The 20,594-nt window shown below is 52.6% G+C and overlaps 8 protein-coding genes across 8 annotated transcripts; 5 read left to right on the forward strand and 3 right to left on the reverse strand.

Moving 5' to 3' along the window:
- Positions 1–386: 386 nt before the first annotated feature.
- Positions 387–2,320, forward strand: VTJ04DRAFT_10429 (uncharacterized protein; the record flags this gene model as incomplete). Its single annotated transcript, XM_069358167.1, has 3 exons — positions 387–420; positions 474–1,646; positions 1,713–2,320. The coding sequence occupies 3 exons, from the start codon at positions 387–389 to the stop codon at positions 2,318–2,320; spliced, it is 1,815 nt and encodes a 604-aa protein (XP_069215163.1).
- A 3,101-nt stretch (positions 2,321–5,421) lies between these two features.
- On the reverse strand, positions 5,422–6,324 carry VTJ04DRAFT_10430 (uncharacterized protein; the record flags this gene model as incomplete). Its single annotated transcript, XM_069358169.1, has 3 exons — positions 5,422–5,531; positions 5,908–6,228; positions 6,291–6,324. The coding sequence occupies 3 exons, from the start codon at positions 6,322–6,324 to the stop codon at positions 5,422–5,424; spliced, it is 465 nt and encodes a 154-aa protein (XP_069215164.1).
- Positions 6,325–7,017: 693 nt separating this feature from the next.
- Positions 7,018–7,454, forward strand: VTJ04DRAFT_10431 (uncharacterized protein; the record flags this gene model as incomplete). The annotated part of the gene is made up of 2 exons (XM_069358170.1): positions 7,018–7,072; positions 7,135–7,454. 2 exons carry the CDS (start codon positions 7,018–7,020, stop codon positions 7,452–7,454), a joined length of 375 nt encoding a protein of 124 aa, XP_069215165.1.
- A 653-nt stretch (positions 7,455–8,107) lies between these two features.
- Positions 8,108–10,047, forward strand: VTJ04DRAFT_10432 (uncharacterized protein; the record flags this gene model as incomplete). The annotated part of the gene is made up of 3 exons (XM_069358171.1): positions 8,108–8,802; positions 9,608–9,687; positions 9,758–10,047. The coding sequence occupies 3 exons, from the start codon at positions 8,108–8,110 to the stop codon at positions 10,045–10,047; spliced, it is 1,065 nt and encodes a 354-aa protein (XP_069215166.1).
- Positions 10,048–10,846: 799 nt separating this feature from the next.
- Positions 10,847–12,657, forward strand: VTJ04DRAFT_10433 (uncharacterized protein; the record flags this gene model as incomplete). Its single annotated transcript, XM_069358172.1, has 5 exons — positions 10,847–10,907; positions 10,982–11,517; positions 11,568–11,636; positions 11,686–11,901; positions 11,962–12,657. 5 exons carry the CDS (start codon positions 10,847–10,849, stop codon positions 12,655–12,657), a joined length of 1,578 nt encoding a protein of 525 aa, XP_069215167.1.
- A 21-nt stretch (positions 12,658–12,678) lies between these two features.
- On the forward strand, positions 12,679–14,140 carry VTJ04DRAFT_10434 (uncharacterized protein; the record flags this gene model as incomplete). Its single annotated transcript, XM_069358173.1, has 2 exons — positions 12,679–13,324; positions 13,668–14,140. The coding sequence occupies 2 exons, from the start codon at positions 12,679–12,681 to the stop codon at positions 14,138–14,140; spliced, it is 1,119 nt and encodes a 372-aa protein (XP_069215168.1).
- Positions 14,141–15,618: 1,478 nt separating this feature from the next.
- On the reverse strand, positions 15,619–16,281 carry VTJ04DRAFT_10435 (uncharacterized protein; the record flags this gene model as incomplete). The annotated part of the gene is made up of 3 exons (XM_069358174.1): positions 15,619–15,978; positions 16,050–16,136; positions 16,201–16,281. The coding sequence occupies 3 exons, from the start codon at positions 16,279–16,281 to the stop codon at positions 15,619–15,621; spliced, it is 528 nt and encodes a 175-aa protein (XP_069215169.1).
- Positions 16,282–17,279: 998 nt separating this feature from the next.
- VTJ04DRAFT_10436 (uncharacterized protein) lies at positions 17,280–17,731 on the reverse strand (the record flags this gene model as incomplete). The annotated part of the gene is made up of 3 exons (XM_069358175.1): positions 17,280–17,348; positions 17,403–17,491; positions 17,554–17,731. The coding sequence occupies 3 exons, from the start codon at positions 17,729–17,731 to the stop codon at positions 17,280–17,282; spliced, it is 336 nt and encodes a 111-aa protein (XP_069215170.1).
- Between the last annotated feature and the right edge of the window lie 2,863 nt (positions 17,732–20,594).

Genomic DNA, 20,594 nt, shown 5'->3' on the forward strand with positions numbered 1-20,594 from the left:
CCAAATTTCAAATTTCAACTCTCCCTCTTTCTCTTCCTTTCTCTAACTCTTCTTCTTTCTTTTCCTCCCTCCATCTAATTTCCTTTTCCGATCAGGAAACAATCGGTTTATCTGTTTTTCCAGCCGGCCGAGCCTTAACCAACTTTTTCTTCTTTCCTCCCCCCTCTCCACTTCAACTCTCCCTCTTGTTCTTCCTTTCTTTACCCCCCCATTTCCGTTTCCGATCAGGCAGTGATCGGGTCTTTTATTTTTCCAGCCGACCCAAATTTGACCGACTTTCTTCTCTCTTTCCCTCCTCACTTTTAATTCTTCCTCTCTCTCCTCTTCTTTGCCATCAGAGACGGCGCCAGTCTGTGGTGATTATCACGACCAACAAGATCGGCATCATGAAGAACGCTGATAGCGATGAACGCCCACTGGGTAAAGCTTCACGATCTCACACTGGAGAGCGTTAGCACTAACGTTTATTACAGGCGCCCGCGACGTGATTAAACTTCTCATCGAGAAATGCAAAAATCGAGATCAGGCTCGCAGGGAATGGGATTTCATCGCCGAGACCATGGACAGCTCCAACTCTGAACCGCGCGAAGTGGCACAAGACGTCGAGGCCTATCTCAAAGCACAGAACGAGAAAGAGAACACCCTCAAGGTGCCGCCGATGGAACTACGCTTTGCGTTCGTGAAGCGTGGCGACGACCTGTTCGGTTTTGCGTATTCTGCCATTGCTGCTACGAAGGTCATCATTGACTTTCATGAGGCGAGCAAGTGCATCACTGGATACGTAACGCCGGCCTGGTTTCATATGCCTCAAACAACAAAGAACCCGAGCGGCGGGTTCCTTAAGGTCTGGGCAACGACGGAACGTGGCACCCGTGCCTACCATAGCGCAACCCGATCTGTTGAGACGCTCGACAGCTTTCTTGTTAAATGGCGCAAAGAGCAAGGCCATGAAGGGAGGGACTGGCGGACTAGCTTCACCATGGTCAAGGACGCGGTCCAACGTCTCAAAAGGCAGCGTGATAAGGCGATGGATCCCGACGGAACCAAGTACAGTCCTGCACACTTGGTTTACGTTAAGGATCCCCCATTCAAGCCTAACTCAATGCTGGGCTTCAAGAAACTCAAGGCCCTGAGCATCGTGGTTGCTGCAGAAGAGTATAACATTGATATGAAGAACAAGGGGAAGAAGCCACAGGGCGACAACGCCAACGGACCCAAGTCCCACGATCACCTCACACCTCAAGACGATACTCGCAACGTTGAGTCGACCCATAAAGGCGGAACTGAAGGCAACGCTACCCAAAACCTCTCTGCCAAGAAAGAGGGCGTTGAAGGCGAGCGTCCCCAGCCGCCCATTCCCAAGCAGGACGACGATGACGAGGACGATTCCGAAGATGGGCCTCGTGACGGCTCCCAGCGGCCCAATCCCAAGCAGGACGACGATGACGAGGACGATTCCGAAGATGGGTCTCGTGACGGCTCCCAGCGGCCCAATCCCAAGCAGGACGACGATGACGAGGACGATTCCGAAGATGGGTCTCGTGACGGCTCCCAGCGGCCCAATCCCAAGCAGGACGACGATGACGAGGACGATTCCGAAGATGGGTCTCGTGACCAGAGTGCCTCTCTGGCTCCTGCGGTTCGCGGTACGTACTTCTCTAGCTGTTAGGCAAGTGGATGGATCTAGTCTCTAACGTTGCCCATGCTCATAGGAAACAACAATCAGGCGCGGGGTTGTCCAAAAAAAATAACCCGCCAGCCTAAGGAAGATATTGCACCTCTGGAAGAGTGCTACCGTCGTGCAGAGACACTGTGTGAGGGCGAAGATCTCGAGGATACGAAAGACTGGATCAGACACATCCACGCCACCAAGGCCAGTGGGAGAAACCGGTCATATTCGAACAACAACACAGTCCGGAGCCTTGACACTCTGATGAAGAGTATTCGGACATTTTACGACGCAAACAATAAACGGAACAAGGGGTACCCATCCCCCAACCTCCTGCGCGCAGTCCAATGCTGCTCACCAGATTTCGTCATTCCGAACAGCATCATGACCAACATCAACCACTGTAACCTTCAACATGTGAGCCAGTTGCCGGAGCACCATAATCTGGCACGGGTTGTGAAGGAGAACACGAGGGTGATGGAAGAAGTTAAGAGGGAGCTGAAGAGACGGAGAGAAAGTCCCTCCCAAATCAACGCAGAGCTGGAGCTCCGTGCACTCGTTAAACGGTTCAAACAGGACCTGGAAGTTCTTGAGGAGGAGTTAAACCAGGACAAAGGGAAGAATGAGGACAACGCGGAGCCTCACGCCTAGTACTACTGGGATATATACCCACGGAGGCGTTCGCGTCATATGACACCGACGTCGCGTCATAGTAAGATTTACCAACCCGTGCTTGTTCTTTGATGGAGATCGCTAACTGTGTTATAGCCTCGAGCTCTTGCAGATATATACACCTCTCCCACCTTGCCCACGAGATATAAAACGAAGCTGAGCCACCTTGATACGGTGCTTCTCATTATTTTCCTTCGCTGTTGGATGATCTCGGGCATCTCATAGGCAATCCGGGAGATCATTCTCGTACTGCCGGCAAGTTGAGATGCAGAACAGAGTGCTCAGAATTGATGGAGATGGGTTTGGGGGGTGACCAGCCGGGTATTTATCCTTAGAATAGCGTGATGGGTTCATTTATTCGGCGATGGTTTATTCGATGGGTTCAGGGCGTAAGACAGATAATAGGACGTGTGATACAACAGTGGATTCCGGGTAAAGGCATTGCTTCCTCATCGTCTCCCTAGTTATATATCTCCCTTATCCTAAACGAATTATAAATGCGCTGCTTTTTTTATTTTATTTTTTATTTATTTTTTTCCATCCTCTAAATAAGTTCTTATGGGCCGTGTTAGTGTTGTGTGACACGTCATTTGTAATTACAAGGATCCTCCGCTTGATTGATTCAGTCGGCGATCCTCGAAATGTATCGTGTCATAAAGAACTATTGCGCGCCGTTTTGTGTCTCGAGGACGTTTGGGACACAAAGTATTTCTCCATGAAGCACCGAGTTTCCGTTGCGATGATAATCATGATAGCGAGGTATGAACTTGACACGGCGGACTGAGCATTGAGTTGACGTCTCGAAACTTCGGTAAGTTCCGTGGCCTAATTAACCATTTAACCTATCCCATACGCCCAAACAATGCCGAGCAAGGCCCCATATGTCTATTGACAGGCTGTGGACAGGCTTTGAATGCCGGCCGGCCGGGCCCCGGAGCGGCTGGACCAGACGGTTCGGACCACACGGCCAACACCTTGGTCTCTGCGAATACCTCAGGGCCAATGGCTCGTGCATTTAAATATTTGGGCCCCTACTGCGCCTGCGGGCAGGGCGAGGAAACCGTGGAGCACTTGGTGGTTTGGTGCCAGTACCCCCAAGGCCTAGACCCTGGGACCCTCGGGCGATCCGGACCCGCCTGGACCTCTACTATGTACTGCGTGGCAGGGGCGCCAGAGCCCAAAGGCTTGCAAAGGGGGTGGTGAACTGGCTACTACAGTCGGGGAGGCTCCCGGAGTATAGGCTAGCCGTAAGGCTAGACCTAGGCTCAGGGGAGGATCCGGGCCAGTGCCGGCCTGGGGGCCCTCTGTGGCCCCCTGGCTAGCGCTAGCCCAGCCACTCTTTTCCTTTCTTTTGTAGCTTTCTTGGATTCCTATATCTGTGGTTCTAAAGGAGGGTTACAGGTTTTTCACCCGGCCTACGGGTACGGTTTTCCTGTATACTAGCCGAAGAAGGACCGACGAGCCCTGACCAAGGGAATGGCGGAGTAGGAGAAATAAATAAATAAATAATAAATATTTGGGCCGATGGTCGCATCAACCGAGAACCAAAGCTCTCCTTGGAATTCCGCCGTCTTCATCCCCTGCGGTTAAGGTCCTTCCTCCTCCGGCGTCGCGAGTAACAGCCTAACCCTCCTCAGTTTTATCCACTCGAGTTATTTGATGGCAAAGAGCAAGTGCACCAACAGGGTCAGCGGTTGTATGGCGTTTTTGTTTTCAGGTTGACTTGTGGACCATGCCTCGCGATGGAAAACACGATAACCCTTAAAATCTGTGGTGTCGGATGAGCTTTGAAACTGCGACAATGGGAAATGCCAGGATCTGGCGTAATTTGAGACTCAGCAGGGCACAGAGAATGAGGTTCTCGTTGTTGGTTGACTTACATTCCAGGCTTCCCAAACGTGAGAGTACAAGCCTGAAGACTTCGATGTCCGTCTCCCTCCTTGAAGCCTGAGTGTGGAGCTTGTCATTGTTTGTTGCTTCCAGAATTGGAGCAATTCAGGCTTGCATAATGCCGCGTCTTGTCCATTTATATGGGAAGGTTCCTACCTCACCGTTCCCTTTCCAGAGACGACGCGTGAACAAATCTTCACTTGGGGTTGCTTCACGCAAGCTATCCTCCAGGTTTCCTTTCACAACACATTGGCAGCATGGAACATCACCTCGGAAAGCCCAACGTCGCCTCGAAACACACAAATTAGGCTTGTTTGACGAATCATCCAATACTCCTAGGTACCGAAAGGAAGAAGACAAGCGATTGTGAGTACCCCACCGGGTAAGTGGCTATGGCAGACAGCTAACCTAATCCGTTAGGAATTCACGATGAACTCTCGACCGTCGGGACTCAATGGCCACGACGCGAACCCGAGTCTAGGTAAATTTCCGTAGGAGCTCCACTTCCCCTCGACATGTCTAACGAACCGTCGACGGTACAGGTGGCTGCGGTAGGCCCCGGCTCACGGCCCAAGACTTCAGAAGTTACTTGCAAAACGTAACAAGCGAGAATATACTGCACTTCAAGGCTGTTGCGGCCATTGAGTTACGCCACAGGGTCGCAAGCGACTCGCCGGGACGATACCCATGGCGCCTCCATGCACGGGTCTGCAGGTTCGCGTGGACGATCGACTGTGCGGAGCTGGCGGCTTTTATTCAGGCTTGTGTAGAGGAGCAGAGAGCCCGGGGAATTTAACAATGAGGCAAGAAACTTGGCGTGCAGGAATTACATGGGAGATGCCTATGCAGAGTGTACGGCTGTATCTACTTCAACCACGCATTGTCTGAGTTGCTAGCATCTCTGACCTGAAGCGTGCTCATGTGTCAACACGCCCAACGTGTTCGATCAATCAGCAGAGTGCCGCCGTTCCACCGAGGAAAAGCTCCCGTCAATCATCAGAAGAATCATATAATTAACCGGATCTAGATACGAAGGGTTACTTGGGCCATGGCCACAACTAGGAAGATAATTTCCACTACACCCGTTGTCCACCTATAACCTCCTTAACAAATGGTCGATCCAAGCGCAAGTGCTTTGGCTCCTACAGTATAAAATTACCGAGCACACGTGCCCGGGTCACGCCGACATCTCAGGTGTTATCGTAGAGGATGGTAAGGTATTCGTTGCGATGCACGCATTCAATCACGTAAGGAGACAACAGGGAGCCTTGGAACGAGCCACAGGCCGAGCGTTCCCAAGCTGGAACTCGCGAGGGTTTTCAGTCAATTTGCTGCGCGATCCCTCACCGTGCCCACGATCCTGCCTCTCGTCTGGCTGGATCATACGGCCCAGGCTTGCTGAGATAAGAACAGAAACGACCGTTTTACTACTGCAATGATCGCTTTTAGGGACCTTACCAGGACTGGGGGTGTCAAACTGCAAAGCCTTATATCAAAAACTCCCATTTGAGGTGGAGTTTCGACGCAATGGTAAATCCACGGAGCTTATCTAAGGTACCTAACATGCCTAGTTTCCTTGATGTGCACTGCAGGTCCCAGAGATCCATGCACCCAAAGTCGCTCAGAAACCCTTTGTCAAAGCGTAGAGGAACGCTGTTAGAGCATCGGGGCTGGACGAGTGTCCAGCTCATTGCGAAAGGCCGCAATCATTACCAGCAGTTCGTGATCGCTGAGGAACTGAACGATGGTGACCCCCACCCAGGTGTCCCGGTCGGCGACGGGGTCGATATGGAAATTGTCGATAAGGCGTCCAGCGCAGCGGCGTTCCATCTCAACACCGCCAAGCTCCACCAAATCAGAGAGGTCTTTGGCGCTGAGTAGGGTTGCTGCCCAGACGTATTGCTCGTCGCTTAGCTTTCCACGTTGGCCACTGTTGGCTCTGCCAGTCGTCATGCTGTTGTCTGCACAGCCCATCGTACGGTCCGTAACAACGTTCCCTAAACCACGATTAAATAGTATGAGCAACTGGGACTCTGCCAATTGGTTCAGCGAAACTTACCGTCCACGGAGCAAGTTTTGGTGTCGTTGGACATCGTGGCAGTTATCGCCAAGTTTAGGCTCTTGTCTGGGACAAATCAGACTTGGCTTCGCTATTATATGTTTGGTTGTAGATAGGCGCAAAAGGCAAGGAGACTCACACGTACTTGAGATGGACAGAGCAAGGTAGCCTGTGAATGCTGGGGTACTTTGTAATGTTTGTGGGATCTTTTCGAATGTCGATTCAAAGCACGAGAGGAGCTTAAGAGTGGAGGATTCAACAGTCATGCTTGGGTTTAACGGATGGTGCCGGGGTAAAGTAATTTCAGGGAGTTTGGAAGTGCTGTTTCCCAACAGTCTGCTCTTACTAACCTTGGTGCTGATAAGGTACGTTACACTTTCCTCCTTTCCCTTTGAACTTCCTGAGAAAGGAGCCTTTGTGTATTAAGAGATCGTACGATATAACAGAGCAAATAGGCGGAAGGCACTATTGCCGCGAGGGCTCTTACACTAGAAGAGCCGTCGCGTGGAAGACGTGCGTTGTTCCAACCACAGGCATTTCAAAGGCTTCATCAACACCAAATATTTGACACGGACGCCCAACTGACAGCAAAGGCTCTCAAGTCAATAGGACGACATTGGTAAGAAGACCCCTCGGACTCAATGCGAAAAAGACCACGACTTAGGTGGATATCTACATATATATTTATATACTCAAGGAGTTTAACTAAGGCCAGTACCAGACAATCATGCCGGGACTGGAGTCCAACAATGATCGTCCCTCGGAGAACCAGGCAGGCAGAGGTAAGTCTTCGAGTCGAAACACCAACCGGTATCCATCATGTTAACCAATATCGCTGTCTAAGTCGAACCGAGGAGTGTGTTCATGATCAACGCGGAGTTAATGCCGGCCTCCGTGATCATCCACCTCATTACCATCTGCGAGGCCGAATTCTTACGCCGCCGCCAACGCCGTGAATTCGACGAGTCAATGTACGCGACCGAATATTCCCGCCGCGTTGCTCGCGTCATCAAAACCATGTCCGTGTTCGATATCAGGGGGTTGTTAATCGCATGCATGCACCAGTTGGACAATCTGGACGGGCATGTAAATCTTGACGAGGAGGTGGCTTGCCTTGTGGCCAGTGGGGACTTTGCCAACGGCGACTTCATTTGGGACCTGTGACCCTGAACAGGGAGAGAACAAGTAATTGAGATAGGAGTCAATGGGAGCCAGGGGGTGCGAGTTGAGATGACATGGACGGGTTGTCCGCACATCAACATTATGAAGCTTTGGCGGGTGTCAATGTCGAGTACAGCAAACAGCTATTAATACACACCATGATGATTAATGACTTCGTCGTGATCCTAAAAGCAATGACCTTCCTTAATTGTGAGGGATTACACCAGAACTTGGAATTGTAAGTTGTTAATGGACGTGTTGTTTGCTTTAAGCGCAATGTTTGTTACATGGTTTGGGTTGTGGCAACGCCTGGGCGGGATTCCAAGTAGCCTTGAGAAGATGGGAAGGTCCGGGTCCCCAAAGAGACATATCATATGATCTGGTCAATTAATGGGAAACTCCTTTGAAAAGCAAGACCCGCGCAAAAGTTTGCTATGACAGGTGGATGAGCAGCCTGGTCTCGAGCTCAATGCTCCTGTAACAATCCTAACAGTACTCTGACAGCAAGACACTCCGGTGTAGTTCTCGTCCTCAATTGTCTCCAAGTGCCCCGATCTGGGATTTATACCTCTGCTATACAAGAAAGCATAAGAAAACTTATTTGGTCCGGGGCCCGCTCAAGGATGATTTTAACTCGTTCCTCTTCCAGGACAGTTATGCCCAACGATCAGGGGTCAGACGCAATCACGACGATTCAACTCATCCGGAGCCCGAAGAATACGGTCAAGCTACCCCAAATAGTATACGATCTTTTGGAGAGTTGTGTCAACGCCGACGAGGCAGTCAAGCTTATGTACGCCGTTATCGCCTGCGGCATAGGCATGCCTGATGGTGCCCAGTTCATCACGAGGAACAACTCGGTCGACTACATATGTCGGCCCCAACAAGCCTCGTGGACGCCACCGCCTCTGGAAGCACGTTTCGGCTTTATCAAAGTCCGCGGCGAACTATACGGCATTGCATACAGGGCTCTCGCTGGTACTGATATCCTGGTGGACATCGCGGAGGCGACGAAATGCGTTCCGGGCTACGTGACGCCAGCGCTCTTCACCGGTCCGAATTGTGACGATAATCCATGTGGAGGCGTCCGAGGACCGTGGCATTATGTGACGCTGTGGCGGTCTGACACAGAGCCTTGGAGGTACATCACCGCAACTCGGGCATATAACTGGGTGGTTGAGCGGGTGGTTTTCCTAGAGCCAACCAGGATGCGACGCATCCTCGGCGAGGGAATCGATCCCTCGACCCCTGATGATGGTGGTTTTGGTCCAGATGCGACAATTCTCATTGAACTAGCCGTGGACTCTGCGTGGTCTGCCCTCAAGAAGCATCAGCCTGAGGCCAGAGCCACGTACACTTGGGATAGGTGTTGTCACAGTTCTCCGGGCTCCGGAGACGGGCAAGCGATCGTCTTCGGTGCGTTACTCGGATATACTTGTTCCGCTCGGCGGGGAATCGAGCGACTGAGGGCTTGAGGCAGGAGAAGAACAGGTGTGAGCCACCATGGTGAGGTCGATGATCATCAGTCTTCGAGATGCACTTCAGAAGCAGAATGAAATGAAGGGCGAGAGTCGTTTGATAGGTCAGGTCTAGCATCCATAGAGTAATTACTGTTAGAGAACTCCCAGCCAACATGAAGACGTTGTAATACTCCCGTCGATTGCGCGAGGTACCTCGGTACAGCGTGCAATTATACCTGCTTGGCTTCCAGGTTGTTGAGTCATACCAATAGCCCAAGGCGGGACACCTGCAATCTCGAGGAACGGGCTCTGACCACCGCGTTGACGCTGTTAAGGGGTAATTGCTCTCCACGCTAAGACCAAAGCCAGAGCGACGTGAAAGAAGCCCGATATCGTTGGATGCTCTTGCCGTTTGCCCGCCCCTCAGTCCTCAGGAAAAACCATTCTCAGGCACCAAGCCCCATGCACACACAGCATGTTCTTAGGTTCCCGAATTACGACTTCTGGACTTTTCCCATTTTCAACACATCAACACCGAACCGACCAGCTGTGTCACCTCTCAAGGCCGGCAACCCAAATCACTCCCCAACATACAGCACGTCACGCCGTCCATAAGCATTAAACTTCACCAGCAGCAATCACGTCCTTATCGTCTTTGCGACGGTTAAAACCCTAGCTAACCTGCTCGATCTGCAGAACATCGAAACGAACGACCCGTTTCGAGATGAGTGCCGTATCACAGACCAGTGGTCAGAACGGCCACGAAGATCCCACCGGTACGACCGTGCCTCATACCCATGCCTCCGCTCTTTTCGTGTTACCTAACAGCCTCGTTTAGAGTTACAGGGAGCATGCACCGGGACCACGCCCGCTCGAAGGCGGAAGTCGAGGAAGCCGTTCCGAAATTCAACGTCCACCAGTTGATCGGAATGCTTTGTGCGGCGCTCCTCCACAGACAGCAGGAGTTGGAATTCCCGATGCCGACATGGGCGGAGAACTTGTACGACCCGTTCGACGATGAGTTCCAGCGCTACGCGGCCATCACCTTGCGCTTTTCTATCTTCGGTCTCGGGCATCTGATTCAGACGCTCTGGGATGAGATCAAGCGCAGGAATATCTACATTCCCGATGCTTAAGGACAAGCCTCATCAGCGACGGAACTCTGGGGATTGTTACCGGGCAGGTGTAGGCGGGTAGGGCAGGTAGACAATTCAACTCCATTTCATGGATTTCGTCACGAGTTCGGAAATCAAGACCGAGCGCGCGAGCCTGAACTGTTGCAATGTCGCCTGCAAAGGGCGGGGTCCATCGAGTGCCTTTAGCTTCCAAGGTTTCTAGGTTGTCCACCGGATGGAACCTTGGAAGCTACCATGATATGGAATCCAGAACGGATGGGGCTACATGGCAATCTCAAAGCACATATCACTCATGGTCCACACCCAAGGTAGGTATCAGGCAGGTCAGGTAGATGAGCAGGCCTTACGGAGGTGGAAGCTCTCGACCGATCACTTGTCGCGATACGTACTCCCATGCAAGGAGTACCTGATAGCGGCTGACACTTGAGAAGATTGATACGGGGACCTGCCATTCCCCCTTGATTATGCCAAAAACGGTTTCCAAACACGGACTGTGAGATGCCCTGATCGCCTCCGACCTTCGTTGCGAGTTCCTGGAGCAGGTCGTGGACAGCAAGGGGATCAGCACCCCTCTGATGATGCCTTCCATGATAGACGATGAACTGTGGAAGGTGCAACACTTCGATCGGGCCCTCACAATAGGCCAAGGGAAGAGAATGACACCGGGACACTTCTCCACGCCCCTTATGGTGTCGTTGTGTTGGCCTAGTCCTGTCAGCCATTGTACTCGTCATCTCCAACGCCACTGGTACCCGTCAAGTCATCCCCAACGCCCCTGTCTTGATCTGCAGCCATCACAATGCCTCGGGTCAAACTGGGCTGGTCAACGGCTCGGATCAGGGGAGGGCCCATTGACATAGGTAAGATTTCTAATCCCAACCACAACTGCCTGTCCACGAGTACGGAATATGCCGCTAACTCTCTCCTGCAACAGCGGCCCTCGGAAACCTGGCTTACTGTAACGAGTCCTCTGACGACGAGTCCCCCGGGGGATGTATAATTGTACGGGGGTCAGACGATGAGGACACGGACGACACGAGCAGCGAGGCCTCTCACAACACTGGGTTGTCTGCTACGCCTTCAGAGACACCACCCAACCTAGTGAACGAGTCGCCTACCACTCAATTGGACTTGCTCCCGGACGCCGACTTCGAGCCATCCTCCCTATCCTCCCAATCATCGTTGCACACTGATGGCGAGAAGACTGTCACAAGCCTTAATACAGAACGCTATGGCGCTACTGAGATCTCATCCACTACACATTCGAATGTGATCGCCAACGACAAACCAACGCCCTCGCCCGCAGATGTGGGTCCGTTCACCGACACAGAGCCAATAACGAACGGGGTCCTGCGAATTGGGGAGAAAAAACGCCGCCGCCAATCAGACAGCCAGCCTACCGCGAAGAAGTTGAGAGAGATAGTCAAGCTTGACGTCTTAAATGAGCTACATGAGAGTGACATTCCAAGTGTAAGTGCCCCGTGTTATGGTTCACGCCCGTCAGAACCTAACAACGTTAGGACGAACACGACTGCCATACACCTGGTTATAGGACGTTGAAGAGCCCTGAAGAAAACAGTGCTCGAGGAGTAAGGTCATCTATATTACGCTGATGCAGTTCAGGGCTAACTCCACTAGAACCAGCAACGCCCCCTCGCGTCTGATCAGAACGCAGATGGAGGATCGGAGGGCACCCCAAACAGTGTTGACCATCGAGTCTTAAACCGGCCTCCCCAGTACGTGGCTGAGGGACAACGTAGCAGCCAACTGGAAAGCCAGGCAACCCCAAATAGCTTGGAAAACACAAGGAAGAATAACGTGCCAAGCGAGCCTGGATGGGATGATATCCTAGGAGTAAGCTTCCGTGTGTCCTGATCCTTAACTACCAGGGTCTAACGGTACTGGAACCAACAGAACACCAACGCACCGGGACTTGTGACAGACGAAGGGTCCGAATACACTGAGAGTAACTCCGACCAAGAGAACACAGACTCCGCAACGAGTGACGAAGAGGACGAGGATTTCGACTGGAACGACGACGACGAGATCAGCCTCGCGGACCCTGATGGCGACGAGAGTTCGGATTGGCTCGGCTATGGGGTTGACAATCTTATCCAACTCGACCCTTTAAGCTCGGATGTAGAAGATGACGAATACATCGAGGATGAGCCCACCCTGGACGACGAGGACGAAGATTTGGTCGAGGCGTCTCTCAGCACGAATGCCACAGTCATCGACTGGTCGAGTTACGACGGGGATCTGACCCCCATTCCCACAGACACTTTTGATGTGGGCAAGCTCGAGGAGCTGAACGAAGAAGAACGCCGTTGTGTTGAACGATTCCAGGACTCCGTCTTGCGTATCATCAACTTTATTCATACCTGGGCTCGAGAGAACTACCCTAACCCGACAGCCTTTTACCGCGTTGCAGTATCGGAGCGCCCGGTTTGTGTTCGCGCACTATTGTGTTTCTTCAACTGCAATCCGCGGATCATGCACGACAGGTTTCTTCGCTGCATACCCGTGCAGGCCCAGGTTATCCTTGGACGCCAGAATCTCCAAGTCGAGGACTTGTTAGCTCTGCCATTGCTTGGGGAATGTGACGACTAGGGGTCGTACATACATTCCGCCATGAGGCCCGTCTCGGCTGGGGACTCCAATCACGTCGCCAAGGAGTTTCGTCACGCCGTGACCACAATCTCCGGTGCTAGATACGAAGCTGGAGTTTACGGCGGTTCGAGTGCCCGGAGGTATGGAGGGATGGCAACACGTGTTGAAGAGCACAAGGCGAAAATACGACGGCGCATCGCTGGACGGTTCGAGCGTGAGTTTCAGACGCGCCACTACAGGTTCGCTGGCAGACCTGGGGTCGAGCATGTGTTCTCTGTTGTTGGGCGGGTACGCCGATCCCTGCCCGGAAAGCTTCTCGTCGTGATCATCGAGGGCGTGATCCAGGTCTACCTCAACATCGTCAATCCCGCCCCCAACATGTATAACACCGCCGCGACGACAACCTTCATCAAGGACCTCCGACATGCGGTGTTTGCAAACGACAACTGGGAGGCGTCAGCAATCCCAAACCTTGGCCTATATGGCTTGAACACTGCTTGGTGTTTCTCGCAAGGCATGGCGTACGCTGTTGGAAAACAACGCTGTTGTATTTGCAACGCCACCCGTAGCAAGTTCCTCGCCGTTCCAGGAGACATCTTTGGTCCACGGGTCTGCCAAAAGCATCTGCCGATATGCCTCGCAAAGTCCCCCGAATGGCTGGCGCGTGGTGCGTGTATTGGCTGCCATCGACCTCGAGGCCCGACCAGAATGTTCTCTGGTGAAGGTGAAACATCGCGGTGTTACACGTGCATCAGTTGGCTCACCCAACAGAGAAAGAAGGGGCATTCCGACGTGACTCTCGAAGACCGTGGGCGCAGCCTCAGTGGATGTGGGAACTGTGGCGAGTCGGAATGGAGGGACGACTTGAAGGTGCCAATGGTTGGTGCAGGACCACATCGTCGTTGCCTCCCCTGTCTCTTCCATTTCATCGAATATAATGCTAAGAGGGTTCCTGGGTATGTGTACCACTCAAGTTACAATTGCTGTGTAATGGCACTGACAGAGCGCAGAGATCCAGAACCGGTGCCGCATGGGAAGACTGGCTGCCATGACTGCGGGATTCCTGAGCCAGAAGTTTCCTCAGACGCCTGGAAGTGGAAGTTCGTCGGGAAGTATCGCCGCTGCCGCCATTGTTACCGCAAAATCCGCCATGCAGTCCATAACGCTGTGTTTGGCAGCACAAAGGGCTATATGGATGGATGCAAAAACTGCGGTCGACCTGAACCGATCGGGCGAACCGGTGGTGGTTGGAAAGGCTTCGGAGACGCAAGACGATGCTCTGGGTGTGCCAAGCATCTCAAGGCGCATGGGACCGATCGTGCTCACAAATGGTACCCCCCGGGGGGTCCTTGCGCTGCCTGCAATCGAGACGAAACCCAAGGCGCTGCCGACCTCCGAGGGTTTGGTCCTGGTCGAAGTTGTAGCGCCTGTCGCGCATATCGGTTTCGACACGATGGTCAAGATAAACCACCGGAACTCCTAGAGAAGCAGGCGAAGCCCAAGAGCGGGTGTCAAAACTGCGGTGCACCGGAAGATCCCATGGAACATTGGTTCGGGTTGGGTGACGACCGTAGATGTCGAGCCTGTTACGACTACCGCCGGACGCATGGTGGTGAAGAGAGACCCCCGGAGAAGTGGGTCAAGGAGGAGATCATCAAAGGGGGGTGCGCCAACTGTGGCCTCAAGGAAGATGAAGAGGTTATGTATGGTTCTGGGTCAGAGCGTCGCTGCAAGGGCTGTTACAACTATCGACGCCAGTACAACAAAGAACGCCCTCCCAAGACACGAAGGGATCGCAAGCCTCCGGAGTCAAAGAACAAAGAACCTTGCCGAAACTGCGGTCAGGTCTTGCTAGTGATGTATTTCACAGGGCTGGAACGCCGCTGCAGCACTTGTTACCTCTACAGGTACAAGTTTGGCAAAGAGCGGGTGGTCAAGGATAGGCGTAAGGAAGGGTGTGCCAACTGTGGTAAAGAGGAGGGAACAACACCGGAATGGAAGGGATTTGGCCCAGAGCGCCGATGCGGCGCTTGTTACCGATACCGGCAAAGACATTGGCCTAATGAAAGGCCACCGGAAAGATGGGAGACGTTGGGGTCAACCGAAAGGGAGAGTGAGGAGGAGAGTGAGTGAGATTGTTGGTGGGTTTCACAGCTCATTCATCTGGCAATTGTGGCAAGGGTCATTTGTTTATGTTGTTACTATGGGTAAAGCATGCGGATCTGTTATGGAGATGAGGAGGATTGTCATGAAGGGAAGGGCTTATTTGTGTGGTTTTATTCTTTGCTAGGCTTTCCAAGTTCTTTGAGCAGTGATTTGTTTCAGTTGGATGGTTTGTTATTTCGAGATCTTACTCTGGTCTGACAATATGGGCTATGGCAACAAGAGGGGGTATGAATATGGCTGATGAATCACTGGCGGGGGATTTCAATCCTTCATTGCCACCATGGCGCATGTATTTCGAGATTACAACTGCATCGTTTGATATGAGATAGCCATCGGATCGAGCTCTAATACATTTTATTTATTTTTAAATCCTCGTCAATATGGGCTTGTAGCTGGATCCGGACGGGGGTTAATTCCCACCACGGTTTGCCCACCCTCCTGTCTTAACCAACACACAGCTGTCAATTAATGTGAATTAACCTGAGTCGTGGGAGAATGTCAGACAGCTCCTGTCAAGAACGCGCCGGTTCTCGTGGACAAAGCGTTCATCCCAAGCATCAAAAGGAGCCACGGCACAGTCATATCACCCAAATGGACTCTATGTCATTCACCAGAAGGTGAGGAACTCGGGATGTCCGAGGACGAAGTGGTTCATTCCCAGATAACGAGTTTCTCTGCTACGCCACCTAGCAATCATGTACCAGGCATCCCCCCGAGACGTTATCCCTACCACAACCAGGCTACAACAAGCTCCCCTCCTCTCATCCTTTGTTTCGGTTCCAACAGCATCGCGCTTTAAGCGGCGGAAACCTCCTCCGGGTAGGTGTAGTTCCAGCCGGGGAAGCGACGCTGATGATGGAGATAAAGCGCCTTGATAATATCCTCAAGAATGTCGAGGACCTCGCTAAGCTTCTCGCAAGCAAACTCAGCGACCGAGGCGTTCTTGGAGAGATTATGCTCGCCGTAGCAGTAAACCTCCACACGATCCATGAGGGGTTTCACATGCTCCAGCACAAGCTGTGTCTCCCAGCGGATGAGAGTGTCCCCCATCGCTTTGGCAAGGAAAAGAGAGCCCTGATCGTCGAGGGGAGGATCTGGCTCGTAGTGTTTTACAGCACTGAGAAAAACTTGCTCCGCCTTATCGATCTTGACTATCTTCGCGGCGACAGTAGAGGCAAGAAGATGCAGTAAATCCGCCCTGACATCCGGGACTACGGCCGACTCGCCCGATGCCAGCTCGTTGCGGAACTCGACTCGCCAGAGACACGCTCATTGGCGAGGGCGAAACGGCGAAGATTCTCGGCCATCTCGCTCTGAAAATGGAAGTGTTGTTAGGAAACTACATCTGGGGTCGACGGTTCTAAGTGCTTAACTCACAAAGTACTCGGGCAGCTTCGGCACGAGGGGATTGTTTTGAACCTCGCGGGTGAGCTCGGCAAGAGGGTCGTTGTCGGGCATTTTGATTGCGGTGTTTAAAGAACTCGTCTCTGTTCGGCTACATCCAAGGCGTGGAAGAAGAAGGAGGGGAGGGGGTGGGGGGAGGGAGCTATTAACCACCTCTATCCACCAGACGTGGAGATTGCTTGAGGCTGCAGGTGGCGGACGTATATCAGTTCTTAACATCACCTGCCTCGCAGGAGGGAGTGGCCAACCATCCTGTAGAGCTTCTCTGATAGGCGAAGGCAACCGAATGGCTCCCAATGGAGTAAACAAGTTGCCCGAGGCGAGGGACATAGCCCACAAAGACCACCACAGGGCGTGAATAAAAGGTCCAGTTGATGCGCACAAAGCGCAAGTAGTGTTTGCGCTCACTCATTTGGAGGGCCGCTCTCGCCGGCGAAGTCCCACGTGCTCTCTGGACGCCTTCATCTGTTCGAGCAACATTGTGCCAGTGAGTGGTCGAACTCTCTTTCTGCCTCGCACAAGCATACCTCAAAGAGACTATCCGACCTCCTTTCACCCTCATGAGCCAGCCATATTCTCGTCGTCCAGAGACTCGGGAGAGACATTATTCGCTACTCTTCCCAGACAATCTAGTCTCGCATGTCGAAGCAAATGTCAGACACAGATTGAGGTGTCAGCTCCAGGCTTGCCAAATAATCACGGGGAAGTGGCTCTCGCCAACTACCAACAATCACAGGTGTCCTCCTGGAAGCTCTCTTGCCCTGGGTGGTCCTGATCAGTAAGCGCCTCTCTGGGTCCCATGGGTCCAACCAAGCTAAACGGTGGAAGCCAAAGAGCTCGCCGAGGTCCCAGGGATGAGCATTGTCACGCTGCGGCCAGTCATGCATACGTACGTATAGATTGAGGACCCCAACCGAGTTTATTGATACCTGTCTCGAGTCCCATCAAGTCATGGGAACACTAACACCCACCCCCTGACCAAGATCGAAGATTCTCGGCTAGTTTTGGTATGTATGTACATACAAGAACCCCAACGCAAAGCTGCATGGCTGTCAATTCACCTTAGCCTGGTTGAGGTTCTGGATGATACGGGCACCGTCGAAGAGGCCGCCACCGGGAGCCTGATTGTGTTAGTCTACTCTCAAAACAACAGTTCGACGGTCTATGGCACTCACCCTCGCGCGGCACAAATTACGACCACGCTCGATAATGTTGTTGGTGCACTGCAACTGAGCGTTTGCGATGCAGCTGAGACGCGACCCGCCTATGGCTGCTGTTAGTCGGAGGAAGAACGAGATAGAGGGGAAGACAAAAAAAAAGACTTGCAGTTCGCGCCACCCGGGACACATCGGCCCTGGGCTCCCGAAGCCGTAAAACAAATGTCTTGCTTCAATGACGTGTTTGCAACGCAGCAGGTGCCTCGCGGGACGGGCCTCGATTGATTTTGAGGAATAGCGGTGGCGAGAGCAGTGAGGCTGACGACGGTGAGCAGAGAGAACTTCATTTTGACCGTGGCGGGTTGGTTGTGGTGTTAAAGTTGGAGAAAAACAAAAAAAGAAAAAAAAAGGAAACAAAGATAAAAGGACCGACCGGCGGAATGGAATCGAAGAGGACTCAACAATGGGACTCGAAGACTGGCTTGAGTTGGGATGCTGGACCAGAACATTCCCAACGTTCGGATAATGCAGGTTCTTTATACCCAAGACTCTTGTGGCGTTGCGGCTCTCTGACCCCTGGCCCCAAACATGTAATGTCACCCTCACCTCCTGGGCCTTTCCAAAAGCGGTTGGGGCGATGGAACGACATCTCGGCTGCAGGAGACCGGTTGTCTCGACATGGGCCTGAGACACGCTTGAAGGTTCGCGAAAAGATTCCAAGCGCCGAGTCTTCTTACCTTAACTCAGGCGTTCAACAGGACGCCAATTCCCCTTGTTTCACGCCCTCGCATCTTGCACCCGTATCGGATGACCTCTATGCCCCGTGCCGACATGCTGCGTTTCAGGCATCTTGTCCATTCAATCCTGAGCAGAATCATGTATCGAGCATCTGGGTAAGTTGGTCCTGAGCAGACAGTCATACCCAAAGCATTTGGTGATGGTGGGAGGAAAGAGTATTGTTATTTAATGCTTACCAGGAATAAGCTCGGAGGTGGGACGAATCAGACACAACACTCGGCCAAGCAAGGTAGTTGACGTCGCTGTCTTCCTACCATATCTCGGCAGTGAAACCGTAGTAGAAACAGCAGAACAACACAGCGAAGTAGTCCGATCATGATCAGATCATCGACGCCTCCCGCCCATGCAGCTTGCCAAGAATCTGGGGCAGTCTCATGCAGCACCGCCTCTCGTGGATCCACAGCATTGCCAATGCCGATCATGCCTCAGCACCAGGTAAGCAGGCTCAGAAACCGCGAACGTCTCGTGTGCGTGACATCAACGTCAACCCAGGGATATCTTCATCCTTCATATATAGTACTAATTACTCCCAGAAGACATGCTTGTTCCACGCGTCCTTCAGATGGCATGCCCTTGTCCCTCGTTACATGCCCATCGCGCCGGAGTTGTCCTCAGGCTTCGATCACGCCTGGGTCCTAGGTAACTGACTTGTTGTTTAATCGTCCAAGCATCCGCTGGCATTTCGATGTGGGCGTGTTCCATGGGCCCAGCGCTACAGGGAATGTCTGTCGAAGCTCTTGTAGAATTCTGAGGGGTTCCCTCGAGATGCGATAGAACAACCCCAAACGGCGCGACGAGAATTACGTAACTAGATAGGTAACGATACAAGTCAACCTCACCTTCAGAACCGGAACACGCCCAAAATCACGATGACAGAGATGGACCCGATGATGAATAGCTGTATTGGGAGATTAGAGAAGACGACGGCGAATAGGCCTTGTTTCTCGACGAACAAAACAGAGTCATACTCCTGCTGTGATGCGAGCTTACCCTATTCGTCCAAGATATCTACTTATATGGCAATCTTCGTGGCCTTTGTGACCAGTTCGAGGGGGAGTGAAGTTGTCCTTGCCATGAATGTGGAGTGAGGTTAGGCAGGATGTGGTTCGTCGGTACCCTGGATCACATAGCTCCTTGGAAGCGCTAATGCAATGAACTTTTCGCTGTGGACCCTGCCGCAAGGGTCCATCTCATTTCTCAGATTGCAGCGGAGAGTTCCGTCTGGCATATGGCAGCGGTGTGGGCGACGCCAGGCACCACCCCGAGTTCGACGAGTCCCGCTTCAATCGAAGATCCATCTCATTTTTTGGGATGACAAAGCCGTATGGCAGTAACCATCATGGCCTCAGGCCACTGGTATGATTTGCCCGCTTTTTTCAGGGCCACCTGCTTGTCGATAAATGCTCGGACTTTCCTCACGACAAGGTTCATGGCGTAGGTCTTGCATTTTCCCATGCCCTGGGGACTCTTGATCTCTTCGATGCACTCAACCAACCTGGGGTATTGAGGATGATTTGCCCAAGCCTCGGCGCGCTTATGGACAGCCCGGCGCCGGTGTCGGAAGTGAGGACTTTGCCGCTGGCGGATAGAGACCCCTTGGCAGCTCCGGCGGTAGTACCGTCTTCGATGCCGCCAGGGCGGAAGCGCTACATATCCTTTGGCGGTAGGGCATTGACAACAGCGAAACGATGAGACAGCGCCAAGGGTGACGCGTCAGCGACAGTGAAAGGATCAGACGACCCCAAACGGTGGCTGAAGGTAGGAAACGATCAGATAAAACCGCCAAAGGGTGGTGGAAGCAGGAACGGATTGCCAGAGGTTGTCAGGAGCGGAAACTTACAAGGGAAGCCGCCGAAATTGCCAAAATTGGAGACTTAGATTCAAAACGCTTGTAACGATAGTGTCACGGGCTGACACCCGTTCCTTCGGGTTAGGGTGGCAACCCTAACCCTGGCCCCACCAGATTAGGTTGTGTAGATACAGTGGAGCCGCCTGGCCCGTGCGCACCCCACAGGGCTGCGGATTTAGCCTGCGGGTCAGGCCCCTCCAGGTTGTGCGTTCCTCGCGCAACCTCACCATAATACAGAGACCCATACCTTCAACCACAGAGCGGCCCGTGGCAGATAGCTACTACTAATCTTCTTGCTTGTATGGATTACATAGCTTAAGATACTTGGCATTCGTGGCTCTTTTCCTTTGTTTTCCCGTTGACGTTCTTGCTTGTGATAATCATAGCAGAGTAATGTTGTTGCTTATATTGTTGTCGGGGAGTTTTAGCTGCGGAGATGCAGAGGGTAGAGGAAGGAATGGGCTGGAAAGGGAGATGATGTGACGGCGCGGCTCTCGAGCAGGTCACATGACCGTCACATGACCACTCAGCGACCCCACCTGGCAGCTGAGGTTTAGGTTCTG

Source organism: Mycothermus thermophilus (genome assembly GCF_041956435.1).
Source record: "Mycothermus thermophilus strain CBS 625.91 unplaced genomic scaffold VTJ04scaffold_7, whole genome shotgun sequence".
Taxonomy (NCBI): Eukaryota; Fungi; Ascomycota; class Sordariomycetes; order Sordariales; family Chaetomiaceae; genus Mycothermus; species Mycothermus thermophilus.